Source organism: Bombina bombina, chromosome 2, assembly GCF_027579735.1.
Source record: "Bombina bombina isolate aBomBom1 chromosome 2, aBomBom1.pri, whole genome shotgun sequence".
In the NCBI taxonomy this organism is placed as follows: domain Eukaryota; kingdom Metazoa; phylum Chordata; class Amphibia; order Anura; family Bombinatoridae; genus Bombina; species Bombina bombina.
Window position 1 is genome coordinate 734,964,169 of NC_069500.1, and position 22,650 is coordinate 734,986,818.

The window sequence follows — 22,650 nt, forward strand, 5'->3', positions numbered from 1 at the left end:
AAATGGGCGGATCTAACATAGAGTTCCTGTCTGACTAATCATTAACTGTTTGAAAGCTGTTCACATTTAAATACAGTGGTTGGTGGTTAAAACCCTTACATTTCTTAACTATAGTAAAAGGACATAATAGACTATCAATTGATACATATTATATACAATAAAAGTTAAAAACAGTAACACTATAATAGCAATATACAAAGAAAATACAATAATATATTGATATATCGATTGACTGCTACACCACTATTAATTCATATTCGTACTGATTACTACAAATATATAAGAATTTATATATATATATAAAAGTCGTGTCAGCTGATGACTATGGTCTACTGACTATGAAATATGGTCTATGTGATAACATGGGAATGATCATATGAATTATTGATTAATCTTGTGAACATGTAATATATTTTACTAACGAATATACAATTTAAAATACGAGTTGGGTTAGGAATAAAGAACACACAGATAGCTGCGACATTATCATATGGGGCCTCAATGATAAGAAAATAATATATGGCAAAATACCCACTATACACTGGAATGATTCACACGATGTGGGGATAGATTAACATATATTAAAGGGACCCCAATATTATGGGGGAAAAGACATATAATATAAAAAGGACCCCAACAATAAGGGGAAAATAGACATATGGGATATAAGGCAGAAGGAAGACCCACTGGACACCCATCCTTCTCAAAAGGCTGCCAAATCTATATTTAGATTTATGCCAAGTGGATGAAGAGTTCTAAGGGTATGTATCCAGTAGGTCTCCCTCTGTCTGAGTCTGGACAATCGGTTATATAAATGTGATACTGGAATGTGTTCAATGAGGCATATACTGAAGCAATCACTATTGCCATTATGATGGAGGTTGCAATGTCTATTAAGGATTTTATGTTTGACTATCTTACTAGGAGCTAGGAGGGATTTTAAGCTGGGTGCTTTTTTTACATATTATCCTTGGTTTATTGTTCACTAGACTTCCTAATATAGGATCTTTTTTAATTATACCCCAATGTTTATTGATAATTTGACGTATTCTTTTTAAAATGGTGGACTGTAACAGTTATCTAGACTTTAACAGTCACCATTATTTCCCATGGAAACGAAATGTGCCTTATGGCCAATTCAAAAGAATTTGTCGTAACTGTAGCACTATGAGGGACTATGAGACACAAAGTTTGATATTGAAAGAACGTTTCAAGGAAAAACATTATCCATTACAGATTATAGAAAATGCTTACGAAAGAGCGAAAAGAGACAATAGGGATAATTATTTTTTGACAAATAATAGAGAAAAATTACAACCGATGGAAAATTTCACTCCATTTATTACAGAATATAATTGTAATCATAAAAGAATACGTCAAATTATCAATAAACATTGGGGTATAATTAAAAAAGATCCTATATTAGGAAGTCTAGTGAACAATAAACCAAGGATAATATATAAAAAAGCACCCAGCTTAAAATCCCTCCTAGCTCCTAGTAAGATAGTCAAACATAAAATCCTTAATAGTCGCCAACGAGTGGGCAACATACTAGTGGGATCTTATAAATGCAAAGATAGGAGATGTAAACTCTGTGTTAAGATCACACACCAACAAACTACATTCAAATCAAATACCACTGAGAAACATTATTCTATAATTGGGCGTATTACATGTGCATCTAAATATGTAATTTATCTGCTGTCCTGTGTATGTGGGGTTCAGTTCGTTGGTAGAACCTGTAGACGTCTTAGCATTAGATGGTCTGAACATGTGAGGAACATGAAAAAGAACTATAAAAATCACAGTGTTCCTAGACATTGCAACCTCCATCATAATGGCAATAGTGATTGCTTCAGTATATGCCCCATTGAACACATTCCAGTATCACATTTATATAACCGATTGTCCAGACTCAGACAGAGGGAGACCTACTGGATACATACCCTTAGAACTCTTCATCCAAATGGCATAAATCTAAATATAGATTTGGCAGCCTTTTGAGAAGGATGGGTGTCCAGTGGGTCTTCCTTCTGCCTTATATCCCATATGTCTATTTTCCCCTTATTGTTGGGGTCCTTTTTATATTATATGTCTTTTCCCCCATAATATTGGGGTCCCTTTAATATATGTTAATCTGTCCCCACATCGTGTGAATCATTCCAGTGTATAGTGGGTATTTTGCCATATATTATTTTCTTATCATTGAGGCCCCATATGATAATGTCGCAGCTATCTGTGTGTTCTTTATTCCTAACCCAACTCGTATTTTAAATTGTATATTCGTTAGTAAAATATATTACATGTTCACAAGATTAATCAATAATTCATATGATCATTCCCATGTTATCACATAGACCATATTTCATAGTCAGTAGACCATAGTCATCAGCTGACACGACTTTTATATATATATAAATTCTTATATATTTGTAGTAATCAGTACGAATATGAATTAATAGTGGTGTAGCAGTCAATCGATATATCAATATATTATTGTATTTTCTTTGTATATTGCTATTATAGTGTTACTGTTTTTAACTTTTATTGTATATAATATGACTCAATTGATAGTCTATTATGTCCTTTTACTATAGTTAAGAAATGTAAGGTTTTTAACCACCAACCACTGTATTTAAATGTGAACAGCTTTCAAACAGTTAATGATTAGTCAGACAGGAACTCTATGTTAGATCCGCCCATTTAGACAGGTGGAGCAAGGTATAAAAGGTGTGATTATGTATTCATTGATACAGCCTGATGAAACGGCAATTCTGCTGAGAAACGCGTTGCTGTGATTGTTTTTATCCAAATAAACCCTTTTTTTATTTGAGATACCTTGCTGCCTGCTAATCATTGCTACGGTGTATTCTATATTCACCATCAGTGTCTCTCCTGGTTGAGACATAATACATTCATTTCCAGCGAGCTATCGGCGATCCAGACCCGACAGGTGAAGTGGCCTGTGATTGGAGATCCGGAAGTCACGTGTACCGGCTCCTGTGTGTGTCCGTCGGGCGACTCTGAACAGTCCCGATCTGCTTCAACAGGCATAGTACGTGTGCCGCCGCTCTTGTGAGTATATCCTGCACACGGGGGGGACTCCTGGTCCATTGCCCTGACGATACTGTTTTATGGTTGGCGCCTCTCTTGTCTTTCTTTTCATCTACAGCCGGGTATTCCGTTGAATACTTTCGAGAGTGCAGCCACAATTCTACGAGGATTGAGTACAGCTAACACACAGTATCCGAGAACAGCTCATCTAAAGCACTAGCGCACCTCTGGGGATCATATGATCTATAGTATTTTCTTTATTATTACTATTGTATACACTGCCTGTGAATCATTAAAATATAACTTGACTTCCATATCCCGTTAAAATATCTCTTTACACTGTTATTGAACTAAAGATAAAAACATCTGATGTCTAACAATATATAATTAAGCCTGAGGGGCTGTTGCATTTTTTCTATAAATGTAATATCGCTCTGTTACATCGGTAATTTACCTCTATGGTTTGCAGCTCCTTGCCCACTGTTTTCTGTATCTCCTCCAGTTGCTTCTCAATCTGCTCCACACGGGAAGCCCGAATCTGATTGAGAGGTCAGAGACATCATTAAAGGGACATAAAATGTATCTTTCCTGATTTCAGATACATAATTAAACGGACATAAAACTTACCTTTCCTGATGTCGGATACATAATTAAAGGGACATAAAACGTATCTTTCCTGATGTCAGATACAGCATACAATTTTAAATAGCTTTCCAGTTTACTTCTGTTATCAAATGAGTTGAAAGGGATGCAATGTACTACTGAGAGCTAGCTGAACACATTGGGTGATCCAATACCAAGAGGCATATAAGTGCAGCAACCAATCATAAGCTAGTTCCCAATAGTGCCTTGCTTCTCTTAACCCTCCCTAGTTGTTCTTTTTTAACATATGAGCACAGGATACCAAGCAAATTATATAATAGAAGTTAATTGGTAACTTGTTTAAAACGACATGTTTTGTCTGAATCATGAAAGAACAATTTTTTATTTTATGTCCCTTTAACTGACTGAGGGACATAATATTTCACCTCTTACAATATATCCTCTAAGGTCTTACCTGTGCTCTTTGCATCATCTCATCTGCTGTCCCAAACCTCTCCTCCAGCAGACAGCGCAAGTGCTCAGATTCAAACTGCAGCTGCTGGCGGATGAGGTCAATCTGCAAAGAGAACTGAGAGAGGGAGATGAGAAAGAGGAAGTTGTGAGATGAAAGGGCTGGAATAGTGAGAAGGATGTAGTAATGGCGGTATGATTATAGCATGCAAGAAGACACAAACAAATAACGATGGACAAATACTAGTGTCTAAGCATCTCACCGTCTCTGCATAGGGGAGCTCTTCCAAGCGCTTGGACAGACTCTCCAGTTGAGAGTAATACCACAATTTCTCCTTCTCCTCCTTATCTGTCTCCCCCTGCAACTGAGACCTAGAGCAAAAGGAGACAGCATTGGTATATGCACATTATATGGCCCTATTATGCCAACAAGGGGTTTGGGTGACATCATAAACAAATGTTGTTACCAGAGCTTTTAATTGCAATTACTGGGCGATAATTTGCAGTTATCCACTATGGCCTAGATTACAATTGTAATATGTGTATGTATGTGTACATATGTTGTTTACACATACATACATATACATACATACACATATATATACACATACACATATATACTGTATATATATATATATATATATATATATATATATATCCATGGCACCAAATACCAATTATACCTTATGATTTACCCATGATAAAATATAGCCGCCACGACTTGTGGTGTTATCCTCTGGCAAAGGTGTTGTTCATCTGAAGTGTATTTGTGTCACATACATGTGTCATGTAACAGAGAGGAAAAAGTGAGTCTCTTTAGGGGATTGGGAGTTCAATGTCCCTCACAACCAGGATGGACTACATACCCATAGACTTCAATGGAAAGCACAGAAGAAAAAAACTAACCCTTATCGCTTGCGTGCTAACCTGACAAGAGTTATTCATATTTCACATTCCAATATACTTCACTTACAGGATAAACTCATCTACCTAAGTCTACATCAGCTGCTCCACTCTGCCAGTCTCTACACTTGCTCCCCATACACGCTACAATACAATTTACAATATTAACCCTAACCTATAAAGCACTCAACAGCCTCACTCACAACTATATTTCCTCTCTCATCTCCAAATACTCCCTGACCTATCCTCTTTGATCAACCTTTGACTTACTTCTCTCTACTTCTATTTTTCTCTATGTCCCTCTCACGTCTCCAAGACTTCTCACGTGCTCCCCCTGTCCTCTGGAATGCTCTACCCTGCTCCATCAGACTGTCTCCTACCTTGTATAGCTTCAGACGCTCTTTAAAAACCCACCTATTTAGTGAGGATAACCATCTCTCTGTATTTCACCCTAACCAAAATAAATCTTGAACTGCCTGGTTCACTACTACAATCCTTGTGACAGGGGGGGCGGAGCTAACCGCCATTCAGGACAGTCGCATGTTTGTGGAGCTCTGCTAAGAAGTACACAAAATACTGTGACATTTGCCCCTAAAACGGACTTAATTCACTTTTGCTGACTAAACTTTGTGCTCCTGCATAAAAGTGACCTCTCAGAGATTCCACAGTGGTGTTTTGGCAGCACCTCTCACTTACTTTTGGGCCTCGCAACTTGTGACGGAGATCTACCATACACAACACCCGCTATTCCACACCCAAGCTTTTGTCCTCCGGAGGGTCGGGGCTCCGCTCCGAGGACCAGATACCCGAGGGCACTCACTTTGGCCGACAATAACTGTACCTCAGTTCTCAGAAACCTGAGACCGGACTGCCGTGGAACCTGCTCCGGACGTGCAGGGAGTACGCCTCGCATATCCTCCTATCAAGCAGGCCAGCTACACACCACTACTGCACCGGAGGGTCGGGGCTCCGCTCCGGTACAGCCACATCACCCAAACTGCCAGACCGAGACCTGTGTGAGGCCCTGCTCGTAATTGCGCCAGTGCGCCCACGTGGCCCTTAGCCTCTCCGGACCTGCTAAAGGTAAAGACCAGCACGGAAGCCTTGCGGAGCTTGTCTCTATTGTGTCGGAGGGCCGCCAGGAAGCCCACACCAAGCCCGGCTACCTCTATATCTGCCGCTCCATCTGGGAACATCGCCTACAGTCCTACAAGGCACGAACGGCCGCCATCTTGCCTCATTGGCCTACCGGTCTCACAGTACCTCACAGCCTCCGCATGACAACCCAGGAGGCCGCATCCCTGTGCTACCTTAGGTGAGACCCCTTACTTCTTACACACTGCCCTCCCTCAGCCTCCCCCACCTCTACAACTCTCCTTCATACACTGCAGGGGGTCACTAGAACTACAATCCGGTTCTGCCCCATCAGATTAACCTCTTAGGCTCCGGATCCCTGCTCATGCCATTTGGGGGTGAAAAACACTGAGTAACTGTGACCAGTAGCCTTTTCTGAGAAACATAGAGGTCCCCCTTTCCTACCAGGGCTATCTCTGGGAGACACACAGTGGTATCAATCTGCCCGGGAACTGGGATATACCCTTCCCTATACAAACTGACTTCCTAAGGTGCCCCAGGCACTAGAATTTTTCCTCAGCCCCTCGGCAAGTTTATGTTCAGGCCTACATAAATATCCATCTAAACCAAGGGACACCAATTCATTTTGGCCGCTATCAACTAACTAATCCAAGATTTACAATCTCAAAATATATGTAAGCATAAGCAGACCGCAGATTGAAGTCAGAACTGCTCAGTTTATCATACTTCTGGGCCTAACCTTTATTATTCTGGTGCTAACTGCTTATACCCCTCATGAACACTAGGAACAAAAAGGGATTAATAAGAACTCTACCAGCATACCCCATATGTAAGACATTAAAGCACTCTGAGGATTCTATCTCATAGGGAGTTATTCTATCAGGAGCTATATTGGATTGGTATTTACCGTATATTTAGATAGTCTGCCTATCTGACCCTGCTGCCATTGTTTGTTTGTTTCTCAGCAGATACTTTTAAACAACATATCCTCAGTGAGACTTCAGTATCCATCCTGCTGTAACAACCTGTCCCACTATTGTGCAAAACTATTGCGGCTGCGCCAGCCTGTGTGCCTTTGGGCTTTTAGCTCAAAGTGGAGTGTTATTCTATTTAACTGTCTGTTTAACCACTACTTTTTCCTATAGGTCCTTGTGACAGGCTACCCCAAACCTTATGTCTCTGCAGCCTCAAGCTGTAGCCTGTAAGTTCTTCCGAGCAGGGCCCTTCTCCTCATGTACTAATTTTGTTTAGTCTGTTATACATTTGTATCGTACCACATCTTTTTCATAGTATATCCTTATCTCTGTACCCAGCACTACTGAATGTTGTGGTGCTATACAAATAAATGATAATTAGATAGATAGATTTAAAATAAAAATAAAATGTTCTTTTGAGTGTAGAACAATGCTATTTCAAGTATTTCTTAACTCCCCTTCGGCTTTAGCGCAATTGGTTTAGTGCACCTTCGGGTTAGTGTGAGAGCAAAAGCCAGAACGGAGTTTTGTAGCATGTCCTATAGAATTGTTTGGATATAGGGGCTTAGCGTGGCCATGCTATGCCAACTCCATATTAGGTTAGCACGGCTGAGGCTTTTGCTTAAGCCAAAAAGTGTTACTTTCAGCTTGTAATGTGAGCACTAGAATAGGAGCGCTATTGATTTAACTTGAGCGGTGTTAGTGCTCAATAACTCTAATACTTTTTTTGCTCTACTTGAAATCTAGGCCTATGTTTTTTTATTATTTTTTTTTGTCTTTTCCAAAATCAGCTGTTCCTAACTGTCTCTCAGTTCTGCTTATGGCTCCCTGACGCTCCCTCCTTCTCTCTACTGATATCTTTGCAGGCATTCTTAGTCTGCTCTCTGTATGGTTCAGTGTCCTTCTGGTACTACATGAATATTTGATCTATTCAGTCATTTTTACTTAATCATTCTCTCTTTCTATTGCATTCAGTCACACACATGCAGTATTTGTTTCTGTCATAAAAGCTGACAATACCTACATTATGTGGGTTCTGAAAGTCAATTATATCCACTGGCGTGATATTGGTTTATAAGAAAATTTCCTAATTTACAGCTTTGATGTCATAACTCTGACTTCTAAATATAATATAATGGGCAAGTTCTAAGTACATTTTTTGTTAATATTGTATGTTATACTCAATAATTTATAAGTGAATGAACAGAATTGCAATATAAAATCTCATGAGTATAAGTAACTGTATGTATAGCTGTAGCAATGATGCCTTTCTAAAACCCTCTATAATGCCTGCAGTTCTCATAAGTTCAGTTATATACATATTAATTGAAGATAATTTATTTAAAGGGTTAGCACAGAGTTGTGTATTACTTGCAATGTGATTAGCTGTATATTTTTATTCACATGACATACACTTGTTTTTCTTACCGTGTTAGTTTACTTTCAGCTAGATTACGAGTTTGGCATTATGAGTGAAAAAGCAGCGTTATGCTTTATAACGCTGCTTTTTCCCTAACTCCGCTACTACAAGTCTTGTAGGTATAGGTGTACCGCACACTTTTTTGGCCGTCACACAACGTCAGTACCACACTTTTAAAAAAGTCCTTTTTAAATGGGACTTCCATAGCCCTGGTATTACGAGTTTCCTTGGGAGGCCAAAACGTGAGCGGTACACCCTATAACCACAAGATCCGTACCACCATCTAAACTCAGTAGTTATGAGTTTTACGTTACAAAGCTGTAGCATACAACTCATAACTAAAGTGTTAAAAAGTACACTAAACACCCATAAACTACCTATTAACCCCTAAACCGAGGCCCTCCCGCATTGCAAATACTAAAATAAAATTATTAACCCCTAATCTGCCGTTCCGGACATAGCCGCCACTAGTAAAATGTATTAACCCCTCTTTCGCCGTTCCCCGACATCGTCGCCACTATAATAAACCTATTAACCCCTAAACCGCCACCCTCCCGCATCGCAAACACTATTTAAATATTATTAACCCCTAATCTGCCCTCCGCCCACACCGCCGCTATAATAAACCTATTAACCACTAAACCGCAAGCAACCCACAACGAAATATACTAAATTAAGCTATTAACCCCATAACCTCTGACCTTCCACATCTCTACATAAATATATTAACCCCTAAACCTAACGTAACCCTAACACCCCTAACTTAAATATAATTAAAATAAAGCTAAATAAACCTTATAATTATTAACTTAATAATTCCTATTAAAACTAAATACAAACTTACCTGTAAAAAAAAAACCTAAGCGAGATACAATGTAACTAATAGTTATATTGTAGCTATCTTAGGTTTTATTTTTATTTCACAGGTAAGTTTGTATTTATTTTAACTAGGTAGACTAGTTAGTACCTAGTTAAAATAAATACAAATTTACCTGTAAAATAAAACCTAACCTGCCTTACACTAAAACCTACCATTACAATAAAATCAAATAAATTAAATTAATCAAATACAATTATCTAAATTACAACAACAAAAACACTAAATTACACAAAATAAAAAACAAAATGATCAAAAAAAAAAATAATTACACCTAATCTAATAGCCCTATCAAAATAAAAAAAGCTCCCCAAGATAAAAAAAAAACCCTAGCCTACACTAAACTGCCAATAGCCCTTAAAAGAGCCTTTTTGTGGGGCATTGCCCCAAAGAAATCAGCTCTTTTACCTGTAAAAAAATACAAACACCCCCCAACAGTAAAACCCACCACCCAACCAACCAACCCCCTCAAATAAAAACCTATCTAAATAAACCTAAGCTAACCATTGCCCTGAAAAGGGCATATGGATGGGCATTGCCCTTAAAAGGACATTTAGCTCTTTTACGGTGCCCAACCCCTAAGATAAAAATAAAACCCAACCAATAAACCTTTAATAAACATAATGTATGTAAGAACTTACCTGATAAATTCATTTCTTTCATATTGGCAAGAGTCCATGAGCTAGTGACGTATGGGATATACAAGCCTACCAGGAGGGGCAAAGTTTCCAAAACCTCAATATGCCTATAAATACACCCTCACCACACCCACAATTCAGTTTAATGAATAGCCAAGTAGTGGGGTGATAAAGAAAGGAGTAAAAAGCATCAACAAAGGAATTTGGAAATAATTGTGCTTTATACAAAAAAATCATAACCACCATAAAAAGGGTGGGCCTCATGGACTCTTGCCAATATGAAAGAAATTAATTTATCAGGTAAGTTCTTACATAAATTATGTTTTCTTTCATGTAATTGGCAAGAGTCCATGAGCTAGTGACGTATGGGATATCAAATACCCAAGATGTGGAACTCCACGCAAGAGTCACTAGAGAGGGAGGGATAAAAATAAACAAACAGCCATATGTTGATAAATTAATCCACAACCCAAATATAAGTTATTCTCATGAAGGAAAGAAGAACTTAAAACATCAGCAGAAGAATCAAACTGAAACAACTGCCTGAAGAACTTTTCTACCAAAAACTGCTTCTGAAGAAGCAAATATATTAAAATGGTAGAATTAAGTAAATGTATGTAAAGAAGACCAAATTCCCGCTTGCAAATTTGAACAACTGAAGCTTCATTCTTAAAAGCCCACAAAGTGGCGACTGATCTAGTAGAATGAGCTGAAATTCTCTGAAGCGGGGCCTAACCCGACTCCAATAAGCTTGAAGAATCAAAAAGCTTTACTCAACAAACCAAGGAAATAACAGAAGTTTTTCTGACCTTTCCTAGGACCAGAAAATATAACAAATAGACTTGAAGTCTTTGTGAAATCTTAGTAGCTTAAATATAATATTTCAAAGCTCTCACCACATCCAAAGAATGAAAAAATCTTTCCAAAGAATTCTTAGGATTAGGACACAAGGAAGGAACAACAATTTCTCTACTAATGTTGTTAGAATTCACAACCTTAGGAAAAAATAGAAATGAAGTCCGCAAAAACCACCTTATCCTGATGAAAAAACAGAAAAGGAGATTCACAAGAAAAAGCAGATAGCTCAGAAACTCTTCTAGCAGAAGAGATGACCAAAAGGAACAATACTTTCCAAGAAAGTAGTAAAATGTCCAAAGAATGCATAGGCTCAATATGGAGGAGCCTGTAAAGTCTACAAAACCAATGTAAGAGTCCAAGGAGGAGAGATTGATTTTATGACAGACTGAAATACAAACTAAAGCCTGTACAAAACAGTGAATATCAGGAAGTTTAGCAATCATTCTGTGAATGAAACAGAAAGAGAAGAGCTTTGTCCCTCAAGGAACTTGCAGACAAAACCTTATTCAAACCATCCTGAAGAAACTGAAAAATTCTTGCAACTCTAAAAGAATGCCAAGAGAATTAATGAGAAGAATATCATAAAATGTAGGTCTTCCAAACTCAATAATAAATCTTTATAGAGACAGATTAACGAGCTTGTAACATAGTATTAATCACTGAGTTAGAGAAACCTCTATGACTTAGCACTAAGCGTTCAATATCCATACCTTCAAACTTAATGATTTGAGATCCTGATGGAAAACGGACCTTGAGACAGTAGGTCCGGCCATAACGGAAATGGCCAAGGTTGGCAACTGGACATCCGAACAAGATCCGCATACCAAAACCTGCGGGGCCATGCTGGAGCCACCAGCAACACAAACGATTGTTCCATGATGATTCTGGAAATCACTCTTGGAGGAAGAACTAGAGGCGGGAAAATATAAGCAGGTTAATAACACCAAGTAAGTGTCAGCGCACCCACTGCTTCCGCCTGAAAATCCCTGAACCTGGACAGGCATCTGGGAAGTCTCTTGTTTAGATGAGAGGCCATCAGATCTATCTGTGGAAGACCTCATATCTTGAACAATCTGAGAAAACACATCTGGATAGAGGAACCACTCCCCAGGATGTAAAGTCTGACGGCTGAGATAATCCGCCTCCCAATGTCTATATCTGGGATATGCACCACAGAGATTAGACAGGAGCTGGATTCCACCCAAGCAAGTATCCGAGATACTTCTTCATAGCTTGTGGACTATGAGTCCAACCCTGCTGATTGATAAATGACACTGTATGTGATATTGTCTGTTTAAAAATAAATTAACAGTTCTCTCTTCAACAAAGGCCAAAACTGAAGAGCTCTGAAAATAGCACGAAGATCTAGAATATTGATTGGTAATCTCGCCTCTTGAGATTTCCAAAACCCCTTGTGCTGTCAGAGATCCCCAAACAGCTCCCCAACCTGAAAGACTTGCATCTGTAGAGATCATAGTCCAGGTTAGCTGAACAAAGAAGCCCCTTGAACTAAACATTGGTGATTTACCACCACGTCAGAGAGTGTCAAATATTGGGATTTAAGGATATTAATTGAGATATCTTAATATAATCCCTGCACTATGGATTGCAGCAACAAAGCTGGAGAGGTCTCATGTGAGAACGAGCAAAGAGAAATGCGTCCAATGCTGCAGTCATGAGACCTAAATTTTCCATGCACATAACCACTGAAGGAAATGACTGAGACTGAAGGTGCCGACAGACTGCAACCACTTTCAAATGTCTCTTGTCTGTTAGAGACAGAGTCATGGACACTGAATCTATCTGGAAACCTAAAAAGGTGACCCTTAGTCTGAGGAATCAAGAAACTCTTTGGTAAATTGATCCTCCAACCATGTTTCCGAAGAAACAACACTGGTTGATTAGTGTGAGATTCTGCAGAACGGAGGAATGAAATAGTACCAATATCATCCAAATAAGGAAACACCGCAATACCCTGCTCTCTGGTTTCTATAAAGCAGGGCACCAAAAACTTTTTAAAAAAGATTCTTTGAGCGGCTGCTAATCCAAAAATGGAAAAGCAACAAATTGGTAACGCTTGTCTAGAAAAGAGAATCTCAGGAACTGATAATGATCTGAATGAATCAGAATATAAAGGTATACATCCTGCAATTCAATATGGACCTAAATGTCCTTCCTGAATAAAAATCAGAATAGTCCTTATAGACACCATTTGAAAATTGGTATTCAAAATTTTCAGATCCAGAATTGGTCTGAATGAAATTTCCTTCTTTGAGACAAAGAATAGATTTGAATAAAAAAAAACAGACCTTGTCCCTGAAAAGGAACTGCCATGACTACCCCTGAAACTCCAGGTCTGAAACACACTTCAGAAAAACCTAAGCTTTAACTGGATTTGCTGGGATACGTGAGAGAAAAACATCTTCTCACAGGAAGATTTATTCAGAATCCTATTCGAAACCCCTGAGAGACAATACTCTGAAACCATTGATTTGGACCGAAGTATCCAAAATATTCTTGAAAAAAACCTTAATCTGCCCCCTACCAGCTGAGCAGAAATGAGAGTCGCACCTTCATGCGGACTTAGGGGCTGGCTTTTTGGTTTCTTAAATGGGTTGGTTTTATTCCATTTAAAGAAGGTTTCCAAATGGAAACAGATTCCATAGGGAAGGATTAAGTTTTTGTTCCTTATTTGAAAAAAAGAAAGAAAACAATTTAGAAGCTTAATATTTACCTTTAGGTCTCTTATTACCTTGGAAAGAAGAAATAGCAATCTAGACTTAAAAAGTCATAACAGCATTCCAAGATTTAAGCCTCAAACTCTTGTAGCTAAGAATAGCTATAGACAGAGATCTAACATCAATCTTAATGATATAAAAAAATGGCATTAGAACTGATTAGTATGTTGCAGAAAGCGAACAATACTAGATAAATCAGAATCCAATTCTTGTTGCACTAAATCTCCAAAAAAAAAGTTGATGCAGCTGCAACATCAGCCAAAGAAAATGCAGGCCTGAGACGACCTGAATATAAATAAGTTTTCCTTTGATAAGATTCAAGTCTCCTATCTAAAAGAACTTAAGTACTATCTTCCATAGGAATAGAGGTACATTCAGCAAGAGTAGAAATAGCCCCAACAAGTTGAGGATCTTTTCCCAAAACTCTATAGAAATTGCTGGTAAAAAGTTACAATTTTTTTTTTTTTTAAACCTTGAAGAAGGAATAAAATAAGTACCCCGCTAATTCCATTTCTTAGAAATCATAAGAGAAATAGCATCAGGAACGGAAAAAATACTCTGGAGCAATCACAGGAAGTTTAAAAAACAGAATTTACTAGTTCTAATATCAAGAGCACTAGTTTCCATGATATCCAAAATAATTAACACCTTTTAACGAAAATTCTTCATTTTAAATAAATAAGTAGATTTGTTAGTGTCAATATCTGAGGAAAGATCTTCTGAATCAGATAGATCCTCATCAGAAAAGGATAATTCATTACATTGTCGGTCATTTGAAATTTCATCAACCTTATGAGAAGTTTTAAAAGACCTTTATAATAATTAGAAGGCAGAATAGCAGATAAAAGCCTTCTGAATAGAATCAGAAACAAATTCTTAAAATTTCATAGGTATAACATGTACATTAAAAGTTGAAGGAACAACAACAGTAAATGTACTATAAACTGATGGATACAATATCTGCATGTAAAACGTTTATCATACAATGACATTCCGACATCAGGCAGCAAAGTTCCAACAGATACTTCTGAGGCAGGATCAGATTGAGACATCTTGCAAAATGTAAAATAAAAAACAACATATAAAGCAAAATTTGTCAATTTCCTTATATGACAGTTTCAGGAATGGGAAAAAAATGCAAATAGCATAGCCCTCTGACATAGAGAAAGGCAAGAGGCAAAAGCAATGGGGCAAATAAATAATGAAAGAAATTTGTCGCCAAGTATGACGCACAACGTAACTGAATTTTTTTTGGCGCCAACCATGTCCGGAAATGACACAATCGCGTCAGTAACGACGCAACCCTGTGTGAACCTCTGTGTCAATTACGACGCCGGAAATGACGAACTTGCGTCAACTGACGTGCCTTTCGCGCTAAAAAATTCTCGCGCCAAGAATGACGCAATAAAGTGTAGCATTTGGCGCACCCGCAAGCCTAAGTCAGCCCGCAATTTGAAACAAAGTAGTCAATTGAGAAAAAGACTAAACCCCAGGTAAGAAAAATATTTCTTAATATTAACTTCCCCAAATATGAAACTGACAGTCTGCAGAAGGAAATACATGAACCTGACTCATGGCAAATATAAGCACAATACATATATTTAGAACTTTATATAAATGCATAAAGTGCCAAACCATAGCTGAGAGTGTCTTAAGTAATAAAAAACATACTTACCAAAAACACCCAACCACATATAGCAGATAGCCAAACCGGTACTGAAACAGTTATCAGTAGAGGTAATGGAATATGAGAGTATATCGGCGATCTGAAAAGGGAGGTAGGAGATGAATCTCACGACCGATAACAGAGAACCTATGAAATAGACCCCCGTCTATTCATAGGTTATTTGCTCAGAGCAGGCGGACAGGTTATGGAGCAGCGGTCTTTAGACCGCTGCTTCAAAACTGGTGTTTCTGGCGAGCCTGCAGGCTCGCCAGAAACACAGGGCCTCAAGCTCCATTCGAAGCTTGATAGATAGGCCCCATAGAATCAATTCGATACAGCAGAAACACATCTGTCATGATATAAACTTTAACACAGGTCACATATATTTACTTGGAAGTAAAGGACTACAAGAACATTATTAAATACAAACGTACCCTATTAGTGGTATGCAAATAACCAATTCCTTAATCTCTAGTCCTATATGAGCAACTACTATTTTGACCAATACTTGTAGCAAACAAGTTAATATAGCGGTACGTTGAATCAGAAAAACTAGAGTGTTTCAGGAACACAACATAACCACGAGAAGGCCGGATACCAAAATCAGTGAGACACTACCAAAATATAAGCACATTTGTTTCTGACAGGGATTTTAATTAATAGTATTGTCTTAAGTCATATAGGAATTTTCTTTTAACTATTGGTTAACGATATAGATTATTGAAGATATTTATGTATTAAAGTATACTTCGTATTTATTCTCTTTTACGATAGTTAAGTACAATATTAATTATAATATTCAATAAAATCTTTTTGACTAATTAATTATTTTAATAGTTATTTTTTGTATAAAATATTTTTTTTCCTAAAAGATATTGTATTCTGTGCCCTCTTAAATGTATTTGTGAGTAAATAGTTAATTCTGGGACGTTCAGGCTTCTCCAATAGGAGAAGACCAGTTAATTTAAATATTTTGCACCTGCTATGCTATTTTATGTTTATGACTACGGTCCCAGAGATTGAAACCGGTCAAACACTTCTCTTCACCAGTCAGAGGGAGATCCTGCATTTTTTCATGGATATCTAATAAAGTTTTTATTTTACATATTAGTTTTTCAGCACTTGTATTTTTCCTTTTGAGGAGCTTTTGGGACTTTCCTGTTTTTTTTGAGGGATTTTAATTAATCATTTTTTATGTTGTCTACCCATCTTTTAAAAGGAATCAATAAAAGTTATATTTTAATTACTATAAACGTCTACCTCTACATTAATCTGGGCATAGAGTGCTAGCTAAGCATTTTCTTTTTGTGGAACTTCGTTCCAAAAGCTCTGCGCCGGATGTCTTGAAGATGGACCTGCTCCACGCCGGATGGATGAAGATAGAAGATGCCGTCTGGATGAGGACTTCTGCCCGCTTGGATGAGGACTTCTGCCCGCTTGGATGAGGATGGATGTCCGGTCTTTGAAAACTGTAAGTGGATCGTCGGGAGTTATAAAAGAGCTAAATGCCCTTTTAAGGGCAATGCCCATCCAAATGCCCTTTTCAGGGAAATGGTTAGCTTAGGTTTATTTAGATAGGTTTTTATTTGGGGGGGTTGGTTGGTTGGGTGGTGGGTTTTACTGTTGGCGGGTGTTTGTATTTTTTTTTACAGGTAAAAGATCTGATTTCTTTGGGGCAATGTCCAGCAAAAGACCCTAGGAAGAGGTAACGTGAGGTTTTAGTTTTAGTTTCTTCAATCAAGAATTTTTTAGTTTTTTTTAAATGGTACTGGTGTGTGAAGATTTGGAGATGAAGATTTCTGCCCTGAGGTGGATGATCTTAGCAGTTGTAACTAAGATCCACGTTGGTTCACATAGAGTTCTGAAGGTAGTGCAAGAGAAATCTTCAGTGTGGAGAACAGTTTCATGCTACAAGCAGCATTGAGGTATGTTCAGTCCTTTATTTCTGAGGAAACTTGGTATATCAGAATTGGCTGACGTTTTTCCCTGCAAGGGAAGGGGTAAGCAGTAGACCTGTACATAAAGGGTGTTACTGAAAATCCTGTGTTTATTTTGGTATTTGACACTGGGAGAGGCAGCTTGTTGTTTTTTTTATTTGATTTCATGGCAAATAATCAGTTGGGCTGCAGTTTACTGTAAGGTTTGTAGGGGACCACATGGCTTATTTTGCAAACCGCTTCCCATACGGTTATACAGTCTGATATGTTCGACGTCCATGATGGGCGGGGCCTATTTTCGCGTGCTCAAACACGCAGTGTACTCTGAGTTAGAAGGCAGCAGGCATTAGCTCCGGTGGGGCCTACACTTGTGTTCTGTGCACCGGATCATTGTCGAGTCAATTTGCAGTACCCTGGGGGCAGGCGTCATTTTGTTCAATAAAATATATTTTGTGCTATAAAATGTCTTTTAGAGGTTAAATTCACCCTTGGCTCTTAGGGTGCAATAATTTTTGGCCCAATTAAGTAAGTTTATTTAATTGCATAGCGCTATTTAAACGTTTAGGCAGTTTGGGAAAATTTGTGAGCTTTTTTATTTATTAAAGGCACAGTACACATTTTTTGAAAAATTGTCCAAATCAATAAATAAAGTGTTTAACGACTATTGTGGTTTATGCTAGTCTGTTCAACATGTCTGACATTGAGGAAACTCATTGCTCTATGTGTTTAGAAACCATTGTGGAACCCCCTCTTACTTTGTGTACCTTTTGTACTGAAAAGGCCTTACAATGTAAAAAACATATTTTAGGTAAAGAAAGTGTGCCTAAGGATGATTCTCAGTCTGAAGAGAATTAGGATATGCCATCCAATTCTCCCCAAGTGTCACAACCTTTAACGCCCACACAAGCGACGCCAAGTACTTCAAGTGCGTCTAATTCTTTTACTCTGCAAGATATGGCTGCAGTTATGTCAACTACCCTTACAGAGGTATTATCTAAATTACCAGTGTTACAGGGTAAACGCAGTAGGTCAGGTATTAATGTGAATACTGAATCCTCTGATGCTTTATTGGCTATTTCCGATGTACCCTCACAGGGCTCTGAGTTGGGGGTCAGGAAATTGCTGTCTGAGCAATATGTTACCTCAGACAGATTTGGACATCATGTCCTTTAAATTTAAGCTTGAACACCTCCGCCTGTTACTTCGGGAGGTTTTAGCGACTCTGGATGATTGTGACACCACCAGAGAAATTGTGTAAAATGGACAAATATCTACTATCTATGCCTACTTACACTGATGTTTTTCCGGTTCCTAAAAGAATTTCGGAAATTATTAAAAAGGAATGGGACAGACCGGGTATACCGTTTTCCCCTCCTCCTACTTTCAAGAAAATGTTTCCCATATCGGACACCATTCCGGACTCCTGGCAGTCGGTCCCGAAGGTGGAGGGAGCTATATCTACCCTGGCTATGCGTACAACTATACCTAGTGAGGACAGTTGTGCTTTCAAAGACCCCATGGATAAGAGGTTAGAGGGTCTTCTAAAGAAATTATTTATTCATCAGGGTTTTCTTTTACAGCCTACAGCGCCTTGCATTGTTCCAGTGACTACTGCAGCAGCTTTTTGGTTTGATGCTCTAGAAGAGTCTCTGAAAGTTGAGACCCCTTTAGAGGACATTTTGGATAGAATTAAGGCTCTCAAGCTAGCCAATTCTTTTATTACAGATGCCGCCTTTCAAATTGCTAAATTGGTGGCAAAAAATGCAGGTTTTGCCATTTTAGCGCGTAGAGCGTTATGGCTAAAATCGTGGTCTGCTGATGTGTCATCAAAATCTAAGCTTTTAGCTATTCCTTTCAAGGATAAGACCATATTCGGGGGTGAGTTGAAGGAAATAATTTCTGACATTACTGGAGGTAAAGGTCATGCCTTGCCTCAGGATATGTCTGTTAAGATGAGGGGTAAACAAAATAATTTTCGTTCCTTTCGAAATTTTAAAGGAGTACCCTCTGCTTCCTCTTCCTCCACAAAGCAGGAAGGGAATTTTGCTCAATCCAAATCCGTCTGGAGACCCACCCAGGCTTGGAACAAAGGTAAACAACCCAAGAAGCCCGCTGCTGCTACAAAGACAGCATGAAGGGGCGGCCCCCAATCCGGGACCAGATCTAGTAGGGGGCAGACTTTCTTTCTTTGCCCAGGCTTGGGCAAGAGATGTGCAGGACCCCTGGGTATTGGAAATCGTGACCCACGGGTATCAACTGGAATTCAAGGATTTTCTCCCAAGAGGGAGATTTCATCTTTCACGAATGTCTGTAGACCAGACAAAGAGAGAGGCGTTCTTACACTGTGTAAAAGACCTTTCTACCATGGGAGTTATTTGTCCCGTTCCAAAACTGGAACAGGGACAGGGGTTTTACTCAAATCTTTTCGTGGTTCCCAAAAAAGAGAGAACGTTCAGACCCATTTTCGATCTCAAGTGTCTAAACAAGTTTCTCAGAGTTCCATCGTTCAAGATGGAGTCTATAAGAACAATCTTACCAATGATCCAGGAGGGTCAATATATGACTACCGTGGACTTGAAGGATGCATACCTTCATATTCCTAATTCACAAGGATCATCATCAGTACCTAAGATTTGCCTTCCTGGACAAACATTTTCAGTTCGTGTCTCTTCCCTTCGGGTTGGCCACAGCACCCAGGATCTTCACAAAGGTTCTAGGGTCCCTTCTAGCGCTTCTAGCGGGTTCTCAGATCACAGGGTATAGCAGTGGCGCCTTATCTGGACAATATTTTGATTCAGGCGTCTACTTATCATCTAACAAAATCTCATACAGACACAGTGTTGTCCTTTCTGAGAACTCACGGTTGGAAGGTGAACCTAGAAAAGAGTTCACTAGTTCCAAGGACAAGGGTTCCCTTCTTGGGAACTCTGATAGACTCGGTAGACATGAAAATATTTCTGACGGAGGTCAGAAAATCAAAGATTCTAAATACTTGCCGAGCCCTTCAGTCCATTCCTCGGCCATTAGTGGCTCAGTGTATGGAGGTAATTGGATTAATGGTAGCGGCAATAGACATCATTCCGTTTGCTCGCTTTCATCTCAGACCACTGCAGCTGTGCATGCTCGGTCAGTGGAATGGGGACTATGCAAATTTATCTCCTCAGATAAATCTGGATCAAGAAACCAGAGACTCTCTTCTTTGGTGGTTGTCGCCAGATCATCTGTCCCAAGGGAGGTGTTTACGCAGACCCTCGTGGGTGATAGTGACAACGGACGCCAGCCTCCTGGGATGGGGTGCAGTCTGGAATTCCCTGAAGGCTCAGGGTGTATGGACGCAGGTGGAGTCTTTACTTCCAATCAATATTCTGGAATTGAGAGCAATATTCAATGTGCTTCAAGCATGGCTTCAGTTGGCTTCAGCCAAATTCATCAGATTCCAGTCGGACAACATCACGACTGTGGCCTATATCAATCATCAGGGGGGAACGAGGAGTTCCTTAGCGATGACAGAAGTATCCAAGATAATTCAATGGGTGAAAGCCCACTCTTGTTATCTGTCAGCAATCTACATCCCAGGAGTAGAGAACTGGGAGGCGGATTTTCTAAGTCGACAGACTTTTCATCCAGGGGAGTGGGAACTCCACCCGGAGGTGTTTGCCTCACTGGTTCACCAATGGGGCAGACCGGAATTAGATCTGATGGCATCTCAACAGAATGCCAAGCTTCCAAGATGCGGATCAAGGTCGAGGGATCCTCAGGCTGAACTGATAGATGCCTTGGCAGTACCTTGGTCGTTCAGCCTAGCTTATGTGTTTCCACCATTTCCTCTCCTTCCACGCGTGATTGCTCGGATCAAACAGGAGAGAGCTTCGGTAATCCTGATCGCGCCTGCGTGGCCACGCAGGACTTGGTATGCGGATCTAGTGGACATGTCCTCTCTGCCACCGTGGAAACTGCCTTTGAGACAAGACCTTCTCATTCAAGGACCTTTCAAACATCCAAATCTAAATTCTCTGCAGCTGACTGTTTGGAGATTGAACGCTTGATTTTATCTAAGCAGGGATTCTCAGATTCGGTCATTGATACTTTGATACAGGCACATAAGCCTGTCACTAGAAAGATCTATCATAAGATATGGCGTAAATATCTTTTTTGGTGTGAATCCAAGGGTTACTCATGGAGTAAAGTTAGGATTCCCAGGATTCTGTCTTTTCTCCAAGAAGGATTGGAGAAAGGGTTATCAGCGAGTTCCTTAACGGGACAGATTTCTGCTTTGTCAATTTTGATTCACAAACGTTTGGCAGATGTTCCGGATGTTCAGTCTTTTTGTCAGGCTCTATCCAGAATTAAGCCTGTATTTAGACCATTTACTCCTCCCTGGAGTTTGAATTTAGTTCTTAGAGTTCTTCAAGGGGTTCCATTTGAACCCATGCATTCCATAGATATTAAGTTATTATCTTGGAAAGTTTTGTTTTTGGTTGCTATTTCTTCGGCTCGTAGAGTTTCTGAGCTTTCAGCGTTAGTGTGATTCGCCTTATCTTATATTTCATTCTGATAAGGTGGTTTTGCATACCAAACCTGGATTTCTTCCTAAGGTTGTTTCAAATAAGAATATTAATCAGGAAATTGTTGTTCCTTCCTTGTGTCCTAATCCTTCTTCTGAGAAGGAGTGTCTGTTACATAACCTGGACGTGGTCCGTGCCTTGAAGTTTTACTTACAGGCAACTAAGGATTTCCGTCAATCATCTTCATTATTCATTGTTTATTCTGGAAAGCGTAGGGGTCAGAAAGCAACGGCTCCCTCTCTTTTCTTTTTGGCTGAGGAGTATCATCCGTCTGGCATATGAGACTGCTGGACAGCAGCCTCCTGAAAGAATTACGGCTCATTCTACTAGGGCTGTGGCTTCCACATGGGCTTTTAAAAACAATGCTTCTGTTGAGCAGATTTGCAAGGCTGCGACTTGGTCGTCTCTTCATACTTTTTCCAAATTTTACAAATTTGATACTTTTGCTTCTTCTGAGGCTGTTTTTGGGAGAAAAGTTCTTCAAGCAGTGGTGCCTTCCGTTTAGGTCTCTGTCTTGTCCTTCCCATTTCATCCGTGTCCGGTAGCTTTGGTATTGTATCCCACAAGTAAGGATGAAATCCGTGGATTCGTCGTATCTTGTAGAAGAAAAGTAAATTTATGCTTACCTGATAAATTAATTTCTTCTACGATACGACGAGTCCACGGTCCTCCCTGTCATTTTCAGACAGATTTAGATTATATTTATTTTTTATAAACTTCAGTCACCTCTGCACCTTTTAGCTTTTCCTTTCTCTTCCTAAACCTTCGGTTGAATGACTGGGGGTGGAGCGAAGGGGGGAGCTATATATACAGCTCTGCTGTGGTGCTCTTTGCCACTTCCTGTTAGCAGGAGGTTAATATCCCACAAGTAA

The 22,650-nt window shown here is 39.2% G+C and overlaps 1 protein-coding gene across 1 annotated transcript in view; it reads right to left on the bottom strand.

The window, feature by feature from the left end:
- The window catches only part of APC2 (APC regulator of WNT signaling pathway 2), an 81,698-nt gene that overhangs the window by 24,645 nt on the left and 34,403 nt on the right, over positions 1–22,650 (bottom strand). The window contains exons 5-7 of the mRNA XM_053700026.1: positions 4,371–4,479; positions 4,112–4,225; positions 3,509–3,592 (exon numbers count right to left, since the gene is read on the bottom strand). Coding sequence (XP_053556001.1) covers positions 3,509–3,592; positions 4,112–4,225; positions 4,371–4,479 — 307 coding nt within the window. The remainder of the gene's footprint in view (positions 1–3,508; positions 3,593–4,111; positions 4,226–4,370; positions 4,480–22,650) is intronic.